Here is a 14,231-nt window from a genome sequence, read left to right as displayed (position 1 = left end):
CACTTTATGACTATATTTTGTAAGAGACAGATCTGGAGACCAGTGAATGTGACTCCAGCTGTGTCAAGGGTGTACCGTGAATACCTCATTTTGGGTAAATGACCAGTACCAGTGGCAGCTGATGTGAGCATCTCACTATGGAGTACAGAAGCCATCACCCTACATGTGTACTTTAGCGTAATGCACATCACAGGGCTCAGAGATTAGCACATGTGTAGTAACTCCGCTGTTTGATACTTGAAACATAAAAAAAACTGTGCCTTAGCTGAGGAGTTGTGATAGAGCTTGGATGAACATAAAACACTGTCTTGAAATCTGGCAGAAAATCCATGTAAAGTATACTAGCAGAAACACACAATCTGTACTTTCACTGTGTAGTGGCTATGTTAATGTTACTGATGACAGCACTGCTAATGCAGAGTACTAAGCATGGTTTTCTGAAATTCTTCCATTAAAGATGATGTAGCAAATATTCCAGAATTCAAATTGAGAACATCTGCCAATGCGAGGAACTTAGAAGTAAATAACCGTGGTATAATGAAGCAACGTACATTAATTAATAAACGCAAGTTTATATAGCAATTAGGTTCTTTTCAGAGTATACTGATGTAATAGCTACCATTTGTAACACTCGTGTACTGCTCACTCAGTGAAAGTTCCATACCTAAGGACTGAAAAGTTGCACAGATGATACCAGTACACAAGAAGGGAAATAGAAGTAATCTGTTGAATTATAGACCTATGTCACAGACACCAATTTGCAGTAAGATTTTGGAATGTATATTGTTTTTGAACATAATAAAATACTAGATCTGTTGCACATAGTCAGTTCAGATTCAGAAAATATTGTTCTTGTGAAACAAAACTGGCCCTTTTTACCTCAGAAAGTAATGAATGCTATTGGTGCCAGATCTCAAGTTCATTCCATATGTGCAGATTTCCAGAAGACTTTTAACACCCCTCCTCACGAGTGGCTTCTGATAAAATTATGTGGCTATCGTTTGAGTCATGTGACTGGAAACTGATTTCCTGTTGGAAAGAAAACGGTTTGCAGTAATTGATGAGAAGACATTGAATGAAACAGAAGCTATATCTGGCTTTCGCCAAGAAAATGTGATATTTCCTCTGCTATTTCTAATCTATATAAACGATTTAACGAGACAATATGATCAGTGATTTACTATCTAAGAAAGTCATCAGTAGATCAATATAAATTACATAATGATTTAGACAAGATGTGCGTATTTGTATGGTGCAGAAAATGGCAATTGACCCCGAACAGGCAAAAGTATGAGGGCCTCTACAGAAGTACTAATAAGAACCCATTAAATTTTGGTTCCTTGGTAAATAACACAAATTTAAAGGTTGTCAATTCAGATAATTACCTAGAGAGTACAGTTACAAACAAGTTAAATGAGAAGCATCACATAATAAAGGTCCATCTTTTGATATGCAGCTCCTTGTATTGGCTGTGTTTGCAGTTAAAATGTTTTGATGTGAAGTCCACCAGTTATGCAAAACACCGTTTTTCTCAGTACCCAAACATGTTTCAGCACCACTGTGCCATCATCAGTGGGTTTTCATTTTTTTTTTTTTTTATTGATTCTGCAATGTGAACATTTTGTTAAGTGATTATAAAATTACGTGCATTTTTACTCCAAACAACAGATCATTTCTTTTTGTAAATACCTTTACATTTGGTGTGCATGAACTTTCTGGATCACTTTTGTGTTAATTACTACAGGTAGTTTGTCATCTGCAACCAAATGATGTTGATGAGAATGTTTTTTTGCTGGGAGTTAACCTATCTTCTAGAATGTAATTTAGTTTTTCGCGATGTTTTCACTCCTATTTTCGTATTTACTTACATTTTCGTGTGGCAAGTGCTTCCATTCTCCACATCACGCTGAGATGTTGTGATGCATCCGTAACTATAACAAGTATTTATTTGTGGAAAATACACATCGTGGAAAAGACAAGTCGTTTGGTTGCAGATGACAAGCTACCTGTAGCAATTAACACAAAAGTGATCCAGAAAGTTCACGCACACCAAATGTAAAGGTATTTACAAAAAGAAATGATCTGTTGTTTGAAGGAAAAATGCACATAATTTTATAATCATTTAACAAAATGTTCACATTGCAGAATAAATAAAAAAAAGAAAAAAACAAAAACCCAGAGCACTTATAAGATGCAAGAAATCTTCTGAAAGAGGCTGCCGACACTACGCTTGTCCATCATTCCATCATTTGCTAGAATATTGCTGTGCAATATGAGATCCTTACCATATGGGATTGATGGAGGACACCGAAAAAGTTCAAAGAAGAGCAGCCTGTTTTGTATTATCGCTAAATTGGAGAGAAAGTGTAATGGGATATTATACAAGAGCTAGAGTGGTAATCATTAAAACAAATGTGCTTTTCATTGCAGCTAGATCTTTTTACAAAATATCAATCACCACCTCCCTTTGGAATGTGAAAATATTTTCTTGACCCCCAACTACGTAGGGAGAAATTGCCATCGTAATAAAATAAGAGAAATCAGAGCTCGTTTGGAAAAAATTAGGTGTTCATTTTTCCCCTCATGCTATTCAAGAGCAAATTGGTCAAGAAATAGTTTGAAAGTGGTTCTGTGAACTCTCTGCCAAGCACTTGGGTGTGAATTACAGAGTAGTGACACAGATCTACATGTAGCTTGGTATATATTGAAGGCAAGTTGTGCTACATGTAGCTTGGCACATATTGAAGGCAAGTTGTGAGTATACCGAAACGCACGAGTCAATACATCTTTCTTACCGATAGGCCACATTGAGGAATGTGACAGAGGTATTCTCTTGTGAGAAATGTTTTATGTGACATGAAATAGGGCCCTGTTGAGCATTAATTGGCTGCCATTGGATGAGATGTGACCACCTTGGACCCAGCTCCAGCCAGAGGCCACGAGTCATGGGTGACAGTTAACCAATCATCAGTCAGGATTACTCCCCAAAATTTTTGGTGTAATGACAAATCTATGCTGTGATGTTTTAATCCATCTTAAGAATGAAAGGGGGCATAAGTAGGTGTGTGTAATTCATTTGGTCTTGGGTGTGTAATCACAGAGTGAATATTTAATGTTGTAAGATGAAAAACTACCTTCAAGCTAAAATCGAGCAATTGCTGTAATCATAAAATGATTTTGAATTATTTTTGTAGTGTGTTCCTTGAAGTTTTCTGGGCACCTTGAATATTTCATCATGTTTGTGATGTGCATCCAGGATATTTTGAGTACCCATGCAACAACATGCGCTACTTAATATTTCCCAAAATGTTGCACATAAAAACAGGATTTTTATGGAACTTATACCTCATGTTCTAGTGATTATAGAAAGTTACAGTCAAGTGTTTTGTATATCCTTGGGCTAGGGACCAGAAGAATCATCTTAATGTAATTATTTTTACCTTAATTAGTGTAATTATCCTAAAATATAGGGTCAGTTTATGAATATGAAACTATTCCTCCAACTTAGGCAAATAGAGTGGAGCAAATTGTGTTCTTTTTGCATTATATTTGGTCTGTGGTACACTTTAAGGGGCTTATGGAGGGACCATTTAATTTGTTGGAAGTTCCTGAGAAAACCAGAAAAAAGCCACGGACTCAGGTGGGCTATTCGCATCAAAAGGCTGAAATTATTACAAGATCCGATCTTGAATATTTTCTTGATATGTTAATCTCTTTTCAAGATACAGAGGTTCAGAGTTACCCTGCATGCACACATAAAATATGCAAGTAATGTCTGGTTTGAGGTGAAATTGTGGTTTATAAAATGATTTAGCACAGAGAAATATGCTGTAAAGTGTCTTCCTTTCACATAACATTGTAGTATTGAAGCACATGCAGAATTTTTGTGGACGTAAAATCCAGTTTGAGATGTAAAATTAGTTATGCATTATTTTGATTTTGTATAAGTAAACTACCAAAATTTTACTGACCCATAAAGTTCTTTTCATGTAAATGACATGCCCTGCTGCCCATGGAAAAGAAGGGGACCAATGGAAAAATGCTCCTATTGATGCACAAAAACTGGCTTATATACTCCTATTATAAGAGGCTCTGACTGAAAAGTGGGGTACCAGCTGCCTCATTTGCCTTTTTCAACACCTTTAAAAATTTTCTCAAAAATGTTGGTGTGTGAATATATTCAGGCTTTTTTTATGCTGAGAGAGAAGAAGACAGTGGCAGAGGGAAAGATACAGAAAAGTAATAAATACTAGAGTATAGTAAACACTGGTTATGGTATACAAAGAGCAAAGGAGACAATGCCAGTGTGTGAGAGAGAGAGACACAGTGACAGTAGAAAATAGTTGACAGTGACACAACAGTGCTAGGAAAAGACAGAAGGAGACAGTGCCAGTGACAGAGGAATAAACAGAAGGATAATGTAGAAGTGGGTGAGAGCCAATTATAATGACAAGACAGTCTGTGACAGCGACAGTGAGGAAGGGAGAGATGGTGACAACGAGAATAAACAGCAGCAGTGGAGAGAAATGAATGAGGTAGTAGCAGTAAGAGAGCAAGAGGGAGATAGTGACATTGAGAGGGGGCAATAATAGTAGAACAGAACAAACGAGGCTGTGGCTGCTAGACAGGAGACAGTGACAGTTGGAGAGACACAAAGAGATAATGACAATGAGTTGGGCTGAACGAGTGAGTGAGATTGTGCAAGTGGGAGTGGATAGGTAAGAGTGACTTACAGCAATCCACTAGCGGGTGTGAGCGAGTTAAATCTAGGGGAGCTTCTGGGAGTGACACAAGAGTTGCATGTTAAAAAGAGCATGAAAGAGCAAGTGGGAGTGGATAGGTGTGAGTGACTTACACAGCGATGGACTTGCGGATATGAATAAGTTACAGTTAAGGGAGAGGGGGTGACAGGTAAGTTGCATGTTAAAAAGTTCGTGAATATGTTCACATGCCAAAATTTTTGGGAAAACTTTTAATGGTGCTGAGTAAGGTAGAATGAGACAGCTACTACCCCACTTTCCATTCGGAATTCTGTAAAACAGGAGCATATTAACCTTTTTGTTCTCCAATAAGAGCATTTTTATGCTGATTAATTTATGTTCCACATGCCCGTTTACTCCAAAGTGTGTAAAGTGATTTAAAAACTTGCAAGCTACTCATTTTGAGAATGGCTGAAAGTATGTCAGCTGAAATATCGAAATGTGAACTAAAAATATTCTGGGTGCATGCCTGAAGAAGATGGAATATTTTTTAATGTGTTGTAATCAATTACAACCAGCTGTATAGCAGATTATAACTAGCATTATGTGTCTACATCAGATTTCCCCTAATCTGACCTTCGATTGCCTACACTGTGTGCTTAAAAGTCTTGTTTTTTGATGTTTTATAAATGTGAAACTCTCTTTTTTGTAGATAAAAGTGTCAGAACTTTATGTTGCAGCATCAACTCCAGTAAGCACACAACTGTGCACAAAACACCTCAGAAACCAACAGCATTAGTCCCAGGGCAAAAAACAATAGCTACTAGAAAATCTACTTCACAAAGTACCCCACCGTCTGGTGTAAGAAAAGCACAAAGAGAAGTAATGTCTCCAAAGCAGACAGATTCATGTGCCAACTTTCAGAAGAAAGAATATACGAATGCAGATCATCAGAGAAGAACTGTTACATCATCTCCTAGTGCTAATAAAATTGTTGTTATGCGTAATGTGGAAGATGGTTCATGCACTCCTCAAAAAAGGCAGTTAGTTCCTCATTCAGCTTGCACTGGCACCCCACCAAGACGAGGAACTTCACCAGAAGTTGGAACACCTCGGAAGTCAGCTCCTGGTACACCACATAGAAAACCAGTACAAAACAAAACGGGTGCTGGCACCCCTAAGGTCAGCCTGTCCCTTACTAGTGGCATCAGAGAGAATAGATCTGCACAGCAGAGGTAAAACAATTTTTTTCCTTGAATAAATGTTGTTAAATTTGTTAGGAATTAATATTCCAGAGAGGTGTAACAACTGTTTTATTAATGTTTCTATGGATTATGGAGCTCACAGTTCAATAACTACTATAAACATTGAAAACTCGATCTGGACAGAAGCTATGGCAGAATAATACAAATAGAACTTGTACATGAAATGTGTAATACCTATAGATCTCTTTCAATTAATACTTAAATTATTTGAATAGCTTCAAACTCAGGACTGGAGACCTCAACAACAACAATAGCTTGGTGGTGGGTCTCTTTTTTAAAAAAAATACGTAAATATCTAGTGTATTCTAAGCTAATTGTGTATTATATTATTGACTTGTAATTCACATTTTACTGACACTTAGTTCAGTTACTGTATCATTAAAGTGTAGTCCTTTTTTCTAACTAATAATTACAAGGATAACAAGCGAAGTGACATATGAATTGATATGTGAGCCATTACAGTTTACTTTCACATAATAAACTGTGCACAATTGTACCGCTACTATGCTGGTGACTGGCATAAATAATATTACTAACTTTTTATTTCTGTCTCCAGTGTCCCTTGGGTGAAAATGTTAAATGTTTGGGCAAACCTAGTGCTAGCAAAGCTTATTTTAAACTTACATTTAATCAAAATATGCATACTGACTGCAAATCTTTCTTTTGTCATGTAAATTTTCCTGACTTCAAGCAAAGACAAAATTAACTGCTGAGTCAGACTTATAATTTTAGTCTGTCTGATTGTTTATCAATTTCAACCAGATATTTTTCTTTACCTTTTTTCCTGTTAAGAAAATTGCTGTCAGATACTTCCTTTATCTTTGCTAACAGTGCTAATTAATCATTTTCCAAATAGTGTTTAAAAGATTATCATCACATAGATGGACATAGTGTATGTAAATTGTATATCTGAAATCTCACGTCTGTATCTTTCTAATGTTGCTAACAGAAAATAAGAAGTTGAGAACTTTATTTTGTCATTAATCAAAGTTTTATTTGATCTATATTGTTTATCAGGATATAGTCACCTGTGAATGAGCACAAGCAAAGCTAATTCTCCCAACAACAATGACCGTGAATCGTAATAAAAATACAAACAAAACACTTAGGTGCCACCACAACTGTAGGCCCTGAAGTTAAACAATTAAATCAAAATTCTACCTCTTCTGGTGCTGGCCAATGGGACCCTCTTAATGTTTACTTAATGAATGGTGTTTAATAATTCAGGGAAAGAGCTCTGTGAATTTATGGACAGCACATGCTGTATGACCAAAACGAAGTTCCTTTTTAAAATTTCTTGTGTCAGTTGTACAAAAATCCTGCGACTGAATCAATAACTCGCTCAGCGCAGAATACCAAACCAATCTCCAATACACATAAAGGAAGCACTCAATTATCTTAGAGGATGCTAAATCCTGACACAAATACAGAACCACTCATTTACCTTAGGAGGTGCCAAACAGTACCAGTTTGTCAAGGTAGCCTTTAACTAAATATCTAATATCAAATTTAGTGAAGGTAAATCCCCAATGTGCAGCCCTCAAGATTCCTTGCTTCAACATTTCTTCTTCTTCTTTATTTAGCACTGGCTGTCCTCCCATTTTTTTCGGATGTGCTTCCCACACTTTATTTTGTAGGGTTGATTTAGGTATGCCATACAAATCACACGCTTTTCTGTACGATAATTGGCCACTCTGAATATCACGAACAGCTTTATCTAAAAGTTCCGGGTCAGAATTACACCGTACTGTAGCACCTCTTCTGCACTTATACGTTCTTAGCACTGTCCGAAATCAGCCCACACAATACACAGTTTTACAGAAACCGCCGTTATTTTATAACCTTACGTGAGAAACTCGACAAACTTGTACAGAAATTGTCTCAATGTTGTTAGCTACTGAACGTGTTGACAATTACAGTTACAATAACTTCCCACTTGGCGCAACAATAGAAAGTTTCCACTTTACGATAATGCATGGATTTTTAACACTGAGACAGTTCGTCAGTTATTCACTTAGAGAAACAATTGACGCAAAATAAAAGTTGTGGAAAGCGATAAATGCAATCTTGTGCTTAAAGTAACTGGCACACAGATGTTAAAATAAGTAACTCTTTGTTTCTATGCAGTGGCAAAGAGCAAATAAGCCATACTGTCTGAATTTCCCACAGTTTCTGCAATCCAGATTTTTGTTAGGGCTGTAAGGATGTTCGAACTGTATCACTGGCATATTTTTCCACATTTCTGCAAAAACTTGGTCTTCTCCACATGCCTTATAATTTTTCATCTCTTTGAGGGCTGTTTCCACCTCTTGGATTATTGGAGGATTTATGAGATCAGGTGGAGTCTTGATGGGTGTGTTTGTATTAATTGCTACAAGTTCCTGGGGTTCTTCACAATTCAAAAGTATAATAAAAGCTTTTGCTGTGATTTCGGCATTTTCCTTGTCATTATGTGCCATTTTTCCATTATCCCTTTTCAACATTAACTTGGGAAAGGCAAATTTTTGTAATTGTCTTCCAAACATTTTGTAAAAGTCTCTGGAACTGGTTTTATGATAATTTTCTTCCATTGAGTCGATTAGATCTTTCTGCAATTGTCTCTTGGTTTGCTTGATAATTCGTGTGAACGTTTTCGTGATATTTTGGAGGTTGGTTGCATTTTCTTCTGTTTTGTGTGTTTGAAATTTTAACCATGCATGATGTCTTTCTTCATGAATTTTTTACATTCTGAGTTCCACCAGACATGTCGTTTACATACATGGGTTCAATGGGGCTAAATTTTCAGCTTGTTGCCTGAGAATTTGAACCAGTTCTTCTAAATTATCTGTCAGTTTTATGTTTTGTGTGACTTCTCTATATTTATCAAGTCTAATTAATTGGTGGGGATTGAAGTTCCTCTTTCGTTTATTGCATTTTGGTTTCTTTTTTAGTGGTGTGAACTTAATGTTGATTTTGACATTGTAATGACCTGAACCTGTATCTACCCCTCTTATACTTTAACATTGTAGATTTATTTGTGGAAGAATTTGTCCATAAATACAGGATCCAGCTGCCATTCTCCTTTTCTCCCATCAGGCTGTTTCCAAGTTTTAAGTTTGTTTGACCTCCTTTTGAAGTATGTGGACTTTGAGTTCAGTTTGTGTTCCCTCCATAGTCCAACAAGTCTTTGGCCATTCTTATTTGTTTGTTTATGTGGAGCCCATTTCCCAATGTATCCCGGTATTTCTTTTCTCTTCCAAGTTGGGCATTGAAGTCCCCTAACAGGATCTTATCATTGGTTTATTGTTTGGCCAAGGAGATCACAAAACTCAATTACTGCAGATAATCAAAATTTACTGTAATATGTAATTGAAATAGCAGTTACAATTTATCCTCTAGTGTCCCACATTTCTGACATTGGCATAACCGGACAGCAACTTGTGTATCTTTGTGCACTGGGTAGCTGTCATCATCATGACAAAGTTCTGAAATATCACATTTGTCGGAATATTTGTGTCAGCATTCAGGAAAATCATTATCTTCTTCTTCTTCTGTAACTGAAACTGACTCACAGCAGCACAGTTCAGTACAGTCCGAGGGTTTCAGCATTCCAGATAGCAATGAACATGTGCATGGCCTGTAAAATTTTTATTCTCGTAAGCAGTTCTGTATGCAGTCAACTTTATACCTATTGTATTTCTTCTTGACATCCCAAATTCTTCAAGAATTAAGGTTACTACACCTCAAAAAATAATGTTATTTGTATGCTCTGCCCTGTCTTAACTCTGCTCAGAATGTACATTTATCTACAAAAAATCACACAATAACAAAGCACTGTATTCCCCTCTTTCTTTGTCTCATTTTTGTGGTCTGAGCTACAGATTAAAAGATTTCTTTGCACACAGTTATTAAGACTCAAAAGCACTAAACTTCTTTTATATATTTAATAAGTGGATCTGCACGAACACACATCCCCAAGATGGCCATTGTTAGAGCAGCTTACATAACACTGAGGCAGGGATTTCTTTAGTGTAAAGGTGAAGACAAAAATGAAATAGTGGAACTTTTTTGCAAGTATTGTTTTAAAACAATTAAGGGGCAACAAAGCACCATTTACATTTATTGAATTCCATCACCTCTTTTACAGTAAGTTGCTTCCAGTCAAAGACTATAATGGATGTTGTTAAAAGAGTAGAAATTTTTAGAGATGTATGACAAATGTACCGAAAACATTTTATATATTCAGACTGTATGTTCAGCATACTATATGATTATCATAAATTGCTGTTTTATTTTCCACTACTGTTTGTGATTCTACTTTATTGCGTTACAGCATACCAGTACCAAGAACTCAACTGTTTGTGGCATGTACAGGCTTTCCAAGGCCACTTGCAGCAAAAATTAAGCAGTTGCTCACATCACTTGGCATAAAATATTGTGATCGTGTTGGCCCAGAAACGACACATGTTGTTGTTCGGCCAAATTCATCTGGTCTTCCAGAAAAAACTTTGAAGTATTTGCAAGCAGTTGCTGCAGGGAAGTGGGTTGTTGGCCCTGGTTGGATTGACCAGACATGTAAGAACCGCTGTCCTGCTCCAGAGGTATGCCATTCTGTAATATGAGTTTACATTTTGCATGTATCTTTCTACTTCTTTCTCATCGATATTCACAGCTTACATCCACACAGAAAGCCACTTAAATGTGTGACCAACAATTTGTAATATATATGTTTGTAAGCAAAGACAAGAAAGTCTGATACTGCATGACACAGCAACACCAGGTGGCCATTAATTGTGAACTCCTGAACAGTTTATTGTCTACAGTACTGTTTGTACAGAATTATGACAATATTATGTTTTGAAACCATACTGCCTAAATACATCACCTAACATTCTGGGCCACTGGTGGGCAGCATTCTGTGTGCAAGTGTCTTATGTGCAGAGAACTGTGTTGTCACAATCCAAAATATTCATAACTTATAAGTAGATAATATGGTAACTCTCAAACATGTTGTTGTTGTAGTTTTAAGTCCTGAGACTGGTTTGATGCAGCTCTCCATGCTACCCTATCCTGTGCAAGCTTCTTCATCTCCCAGTACTTACTGCAACCTACATCCTTCTGAATCTGCTTAGTGTATTCATCTCTTGGCCTTCCTCTACAATTTTTACCCTCCACGCTGCCCTCCAATGCTAAATTTGTGATCCCTTGATGCCTCAGAACATGTCCTACTAACCGGTCCCTTCTTTTTGTCAAGTTGTGCCACATACTCCTCTTCTCCCCAATTCTATTCAATACTTCATCATTAGTTATGTGATCTACCCATCTAATCTTCAGCATTCTTCTGTAGCACCACATTTCAAAAGCTTCTATTCTCTTCTTGTCCAAACTATTTATCGTCCATGTTTCACTTCCATACATGGCTAGACTCCATACAAATACTTTCAGAAACGACTTCCTGACACTTAAGTCTATATTCGATGTTAACAAATTTCTCTTCTTCAGAAACGCTTTCCTTGCCATTGTCAATCTACATTTTATATCTTCTCTACTTCAAGCATCATCAGTTATTTTGCTCCCCAAATAGCAAAACTCCTTTACTACTTTAAGGGTCTCATTTCCTAACTTAATTCCCTCAGCATCATCTGACTTAATTCGACTACATTCCATTATCCTCGTTTTGCTTTTGTTGATGTTCATCTTATATCCTCCTTTCAAGATACTGTCCATTCTGTTCAACTGCTCTTCCCAGTCCTTTGCTGTCTCTGACAGAATTACAATGTCATCGGTGAACCTCAAAGTTTTTATTTCTTCTCCATGGATTTTAATACCTACTACGAATTTTTCTTTTGTTTCCTTTACTGCTTGCTCAATATACAGATTGAACAACATCGGGGAGAGGCTACAATCCTGTCTCACTCCCTTCCCAACCACTGCTTCCCTTTCATGTCCCTCAACTCTTATAACTGCCATCTGGTTTCTGTACAAATTGTAAATAGCCTTTCGCTCCCTGTATTTTACCCCTCCCACCTTCAGAATTTGAAAGAGAGTATTCCAGTCAACATTGTCAAAAGCTTTCTCTAAGTCTACAAATGCTAGAAACGTAGGTTTGCCTTTTCTTAATCTAGCTCTGAAACATAACTACATATAATTATGTTGTATGAAGAAAGCTTTGATGTTGTTTGAGTACAGGGTACTAAATTCAGCCACCTTTATCAAATAGATTTATTTGGAAAAAGAAAAATGAAAAGGGGCAGTGGTGTGGAATGTGCACCATGAAAAAACTGGTGCAGTAATGTGAAACTGGACTTTTGCTGGGGCGTAACAACTTGAACCTTGTACCTTTTGACATTACTAACCTATACACCAACATCCCAATCCAGGCAACAATAGGTATCATAGAACAAAACCTACTAAAGTACAGAAGAATCTCAGTACAAGGCACTACAGAAATTTTGCAACTAACAAAACTTGTCTTGCACCAAAATTACTCCAAGTTTGATAATAAAAGATGGAGTTGCAATGGGATGTAGTATTGCTGGAACCATAGCTGACATATTCCGTAACAGCCTGAAAGTAAAAATTTTTGAAACAAAAAAACACAGCTAATCAAAAAATCATATACTATTACAGATATGTAGATGACACTTAAATGCTTATAGAAGGTAACTTAACTGACATAGACGAAATACATAAAGCCCTCAATCAATTACACTCCAAAATGAAATTCACCATAGAACACAAAACTAACATAACAATTAACTTCCTCAACCTAACTGTTAAGAACACTAACAATAGACATTGTTACCAAATTTACAGAAAACCTACCACAACAGACTGTATTATCAATGCACACTCATGCCATCCAAAAGCCCACAAACTCGCGTTTTTCCACACAGTGCTGAACAGATTAATAAACTTACCACTAGAAGACGAAGCAATCCAGAGGGAAATAAAACTCTTATAATACGTAGCCCAGCAAAACGATTATGACACCAAAATTGTAACACAATTATACCACAATAAAACACAACCTGAAAGTCACAATATACATAAAGAAATAACACTAAGCATATACACAATGAAAAAGAAGAAAACAAAATACGTAACCACAACCTATCTAGGAAACATCTCGAACAAAATTAACAAATTATTCAACAAAACCGACATTGCATTTGCATTTCAAAACACTCACTTAGCCTCAAACACAAAATTCACAAAGGCAGCTCAAAAATTCCCATACACAACAATCCCCACGTGTACAAAATTTCGTGTAACACATGTCAAAAATCCTACATGGGGCAAACTGGTAGAAACTTCAAAATTAGTTATAAAGAGCACACCAGAGAAAGTGAAAACAACCCATCTACATTTTTTCAACATTTACAAGCAGAGAAAAACTATGTAAAACCCATAAACGAAGCACTAGAAATCCTCCATATCATGCAAAAGGGAACATTGTTGAACATCCTTGAGGAAAGAGAGATATATTCACATGCATACAGCAACCCAACAAATTTACTGAACAAACAAACCAACCAACCTAAAGCACAAAAAGTATATAGAAAACTTTATACACAATACAAATCGGGAAAACAGGTAAAATAATAATATCAGTGACTCTAAACAACACATATCCATAGCAACAGTGATAACATGAGTAGTGTAAAACAGTGACAGAACACCAACATAAATCATAGACAACAACAATTATTACGAAAAATTAAAAACGTAAAATAAAACTAAAACCAATTTTAGGCAAAAACATAGATAAGATTAGATTTCGTTCCATAGTCCCAAAAAATTAGATGATTCTCATGGGTGTGGAACATGTCAGAAAGTATGACAAAACAACATAAAACATTTGAATATAATACTTACTACCCTGATCATTTGTCAGGTGATAGGCGAAAATAAGTTAATACGATGCAGTAAATTGGGACAGCTAATATTTACAGAATTAACACACTGTCAGAATGAAGCATTGTTATCCACTCTTAATAAATTTATCATACGCAAAATACCTAATCTTGACTGTTGTGTCCAAGTGTTGTCAAAACTGAAATCTAACAGATATTTTTACTTAAGCTGACTTAACAGTCTCTGTTAAGATATTCATCTATGGCGTAGAAGGATTTGCCTATCAAAAAGTCTTTCAAACTCTGTTTAAACCGTGCTTTATCTGAAACCAAGTTTTTAATGGTTGCTGGCAATTTATTAAAAATGTGTGTTCCTGAATATTGGACCCCTTTTTGGACCAAGGTAAGTGATTTTAGGCCTTTATGTAGAT

General features: G+C 36.3%; 1 protein-coding gene across 3 annotated transcripts in view; it reads left to right on the top strand.

Moving 5' to 3' along the window:
- The window catches only part of LOC126174750 (breast cancer type 1 susceptibility protein homolog), a 278,180-nt gene that overhangs the window by 189,902 nt on the left and 74,047 nt on the right, over window positions 1–14,231 (top strand). For all 3 annotated transcript variants that reach the window (XM_049921072.1, XM_049921071.1, XM_049921069.1), the window contains 2 exons: window positions 5,441–5,935; window positions 10,278–10,545. In XM_049921072.1, the coding sequence (XP_049777029.1) occupies window positions 5,441–5,935; window positions 10,278–10,545 (763 nt within the window). The remainder of the gene's footprint in view (window positions 1–5,440; window positions 5,936–10,277; window positions 10,546–14,231) is intronic.

Source organism: Schistocerca cancellata, chromosome 3 (genome assembly GCF_023864275.1).
Source record: "Schistocerca cancellata isolate TAMUIC-IGC-003103 chromosome 3, iqSchCanc2.1, whole genome shotgun sequence".
In the NCBI taxonomy this organism is placed as follows: domain Eukaryota; kingdom Metazoa; phylum Arthropoda; class Insecta; order Orthoptera; family Acrididae; genus Schistocerca; species Schistocerca cancellata.
Note: the sequence above shows the minus strand (reverse complement) of the source record. Positions and strands in the feature narration are given on the sequence as shown.